The following is a 3330-nucleotide window of genomic DNA, read 5'->3' as shown; positions in this document are numbered from 1 at the left end:
GGACCAGCATGGTGCGTTAAACGATGAAAGCACTCCATCGATTAATTGACATGTATTCAAACCCAACAAAGCACATTCATCAGCTCACAAAAGCAAAGCGTGGAGTATTCCAACTTGGACAAAATTTGCAAGTGGTGGGTCAAATATGAGAGGCTGAGGTGGCAATTTATTGACAAAGTGGTCGCTCCGGTATGTTAAGGGAAGACCTCACTGCCAACATCAGACGAACATTTATAATCTCTCCGAAGGTTGCCTAAACACGATAATGACTCAGTTTCCCCGCAAACCCATTCTCACATTTATCACTCAGATATGAGACTATGAAAAAAACAGTCGACTTCAAATGGCCTTAGCAGGTAAGTAAATTTACCACAGGAGTGGAATGCATATGGAGAGCATGATTTTAATCTCGATATTGCCCAATTTTTTCAGTAATGGAAGGAATTGTGGAAGATAGTGCAAGACTTTATTTGATCATAGCTTGCAAATACTATGCTGATCACAGCAGTCTATTCTCCTCTTAACTCCCCTGTCTTTAGTGCTGGTGAATTAATGTCCCTGATTAATCAGTTCAAGCACTCAAACAAATGAAAAGAGAAGCTCTGATGAGGGGCTCCAACTTCCAAACTTTGATTTGATGCACCTATTTTGCGGAGTCAAACTGATATCTCTTCTATTGAACACTAGATCTGGTGGAGAAGGCGGTTCGTGACATGGGGTCAGGCAGGGGTGCTGTTTGGGCGTTGACAACGGTGATGGGATCAAAGCACAACCCCAATTAGCAAAAGATGTGAGGCCTCTCAAATGGCTATAAGTGGAAAGAGTTCATTCATTTGAAGGAGGCGGCGACTTGCAATGCGGTGGTGCAGACAGCCATTCTAACTGGTAGAGGTGAAAGATATACAGAAGCCGCTGCCTTTGGACGTGAAATTAGGCATTTGATCGAGTAATACTTGCAAAATTTTCGGTGGAATGGGCACAGATTCATCGAGTATGACCTCTATGGGGCTGTTTTTTTATCACGTCCTGGCCATGACTTATGGTTTTCTATTGTCAGTGAGAAAGCCTAGACTGGAATATGGGGCAGAATGAAGGGCGGCACCAATTTGATCGCTCATTCATCCATATTTCTCAAACGAGCTATCACCTTTAGACATTAGCTTGAATACACATGAGCATGCAGAAAATTGAATAGGTGCTTGAAAAGTATGGTGAGGTGGAAGCATAAGTAGGTAGACGTGAGTTTTTTCATCTTTTAGAAATTAAACTCGTTTTTAAATGTGTCAGAATCTTTTGTTAAAAGGTTAGACTTTCGAGCATTCTAGAAACTGCCCTACTTGCAATTTGCAAAGTCCTTTTCGTCGATAAACAATGCATTGAGACAATACTTATGCACACCAATGTTCACAAATGGATCATTCCAGGTAATACAAATGAATTAAAGTGATGACCAAAGTGGGATTCCTAGCCTTAGCAATCTTGGCAGTAATCACACACGCGCTCTACAGGTGCTGTACACACACATCGTCTGCATTAAAGATCTCACTTTCTAAACATTTATCCCTTTATCACCCTGATTAGTAACGCGCTGGAACCGAGACTTAACCATCTACACTGCTGCACACGGCAACGCTTTACTGAAGCTGCATGTCTCATCAAGCAAAAGTTTGTTCTGAAAGTACCATTACTTAATCATGGTTGTAATGTTCAAATTCATTTGGTGTAATCGAAATCGGAAATCCGTCAATACCCAATGTGAAGTCCTTCTTATGTTCACGAGAGAGAAATCAGTAACTTGATTTTCAAACTTCGAGCAGTTAATCCCTTCCTGTTCTCATGTCTGTTAAGCATTATCTCTAGAATAAGGTCAGTTTAACTTGGAAGTTTACTGCAACAAAACGGAACCGTTATTCATCACTTGAAAGAATACACGCTACAAAGGGTCTGGATAACAGTCGGCTTTCTTGTTAATGAAGTTATCTCCTTTTCTTAAAAGTGCTTCAAACGTGGAAAATTGATGATCATCCATACCAAGTAGGAACAAATGTCGTGCATCCATCCCGCATCAAAACCTTTTAAGGCCGACATAGCGTTTTTTATCTGGCTCATTTCTTTGAACCTTTAAATGAGAGAGAGGTGTTTGCTGAGTTACAAGTGGTGAAAAGTGGCTTTTTTATGCCGATATTTGCTGTGTAATCGTAGATGCTGATTATGGGGATGCTTTTCGTATATGTGCAGGCATGGGGGACCCCTTGAGTAGCATGACGCCGTGCCAAACATTCATCAAGACTGGTTCATTGCTTTTAGCAAGGGCCTCTTAAGCAATTTTAATTGCATGATGTAGATGTTTTGGAACATAGGTGGATTTGACTTCTCATCACTTCTGAATCTCCACTAATTAGTAAAATATAGTGCAACCAGTGTCAGAAGAGTATAAAAAGGTGGCGCATAAGATGTCCACAATACGCACTAGATTAATCCACAACATACTTATGGATTGTGCCCTAGTTGCTATTTATTCACGAATTTAGAATTTATATCTAAAGCACCTGCCAATAGCCAACAAATAAGATAGGGGATGCAATTTGTGCATTAATGGTCGCAAAGGAATAAAGTAGATTGCTTTTTACTTTGTTGCCAAATTTTAACAGTTACGTTTACGAGGCCTCCGTATGAAGATGTAGATTTCCAACTTAGCATTGTAATATGTTTGCACCCAACTTAGCGCAACGCGTTTCACTCGAACATTAGTTTAAAATTATTGCATAATTCGATTGTCAAACACTTCCTTAAAAAGGGTACCGGTTTATACATTTTTTATAGCTTCAAAAATAAAACGTGCCGACTTTCATATTGGAAATGCTAAATTACCATACATTACCATCCATTGAATTACGTCCTTAGCAAGTAAATCTCAATCAAGATAGCATAAATGAACGGCTGGATTTCAAAGCAGAATGCAGAGATGGTTAAAGATTACACTCCGGTTCGTTAATTATTATTAAAGTTGACTTTGTTGTGTTATTGTAAGCTGCCTGGCAGACACATTTAGATTGTGAATGATCGTCGAAAGTGTCTTGCATGATTATTTGCTTCAGGGTCAGTGTCGTCAAACAAGTACATTTGGCGTGTATGCACAGTGGGATGCAAATGTAAGATTGAATTAATCCTCCACAGAATCAAATTGTAAAAATTTTAAGCGTGTATCACGGTCCGATTACTGCTGCAAATAGGTTCACTGTTAGTAAAATGGGTTAATCCCACATTGACTGCATTGATACACTTTCATGCATTTCCAGCACCTAATCACACTTTTATTAGCATGGGATA

At 39.5% G+C, this 3330-nt stretch overlaps 1 protein-coding gene across 1 annotated transcript in view; it reads left to right on the top strand. All coding sequences in view use genetic code 11, as the record gives it.

Moving 5' to 3' along the window:
* Window positions 1-2891, top strand: part of EGR_10637 (hypothetical protein) — a gene marked incomplete at both ends in the record, with an annotated part of 5078 nt that extends 2187 nt beyond the window's left edge. The window contains one exon of the mRNA XM_024499886.1: window positions 2824-2891. Within this exon, the coding sequence (XP_024345697.1) occupies window positions 2824-2891 (68 nt within the window). The remainder of the gene's footprint in view (window positions 1-2823) is intronic.
* Between the last annotated feature and the right edge of the window lie 439 nt (window positions 2892-3330).

The sequence above is a fragment of the Echinococcus granulosus genome (assembly GCF_000524195.1).
Source record: "Echinococcus granulosus chromosome Unknown EG_S00245, whole genome shotgun sequence".
Classification (NCBI taxonomy): Eukaryota; Metazoa; Platyhelminthes; class Cestoda; order Cyclophyllidea; family Taeniidae; genus Echinococcus; species Echinococcus granulosus.
Note: the sequence above shows the minus strand (reverse complement) of the source record. Positions and strands in the feature narration are given on the sequence as shown.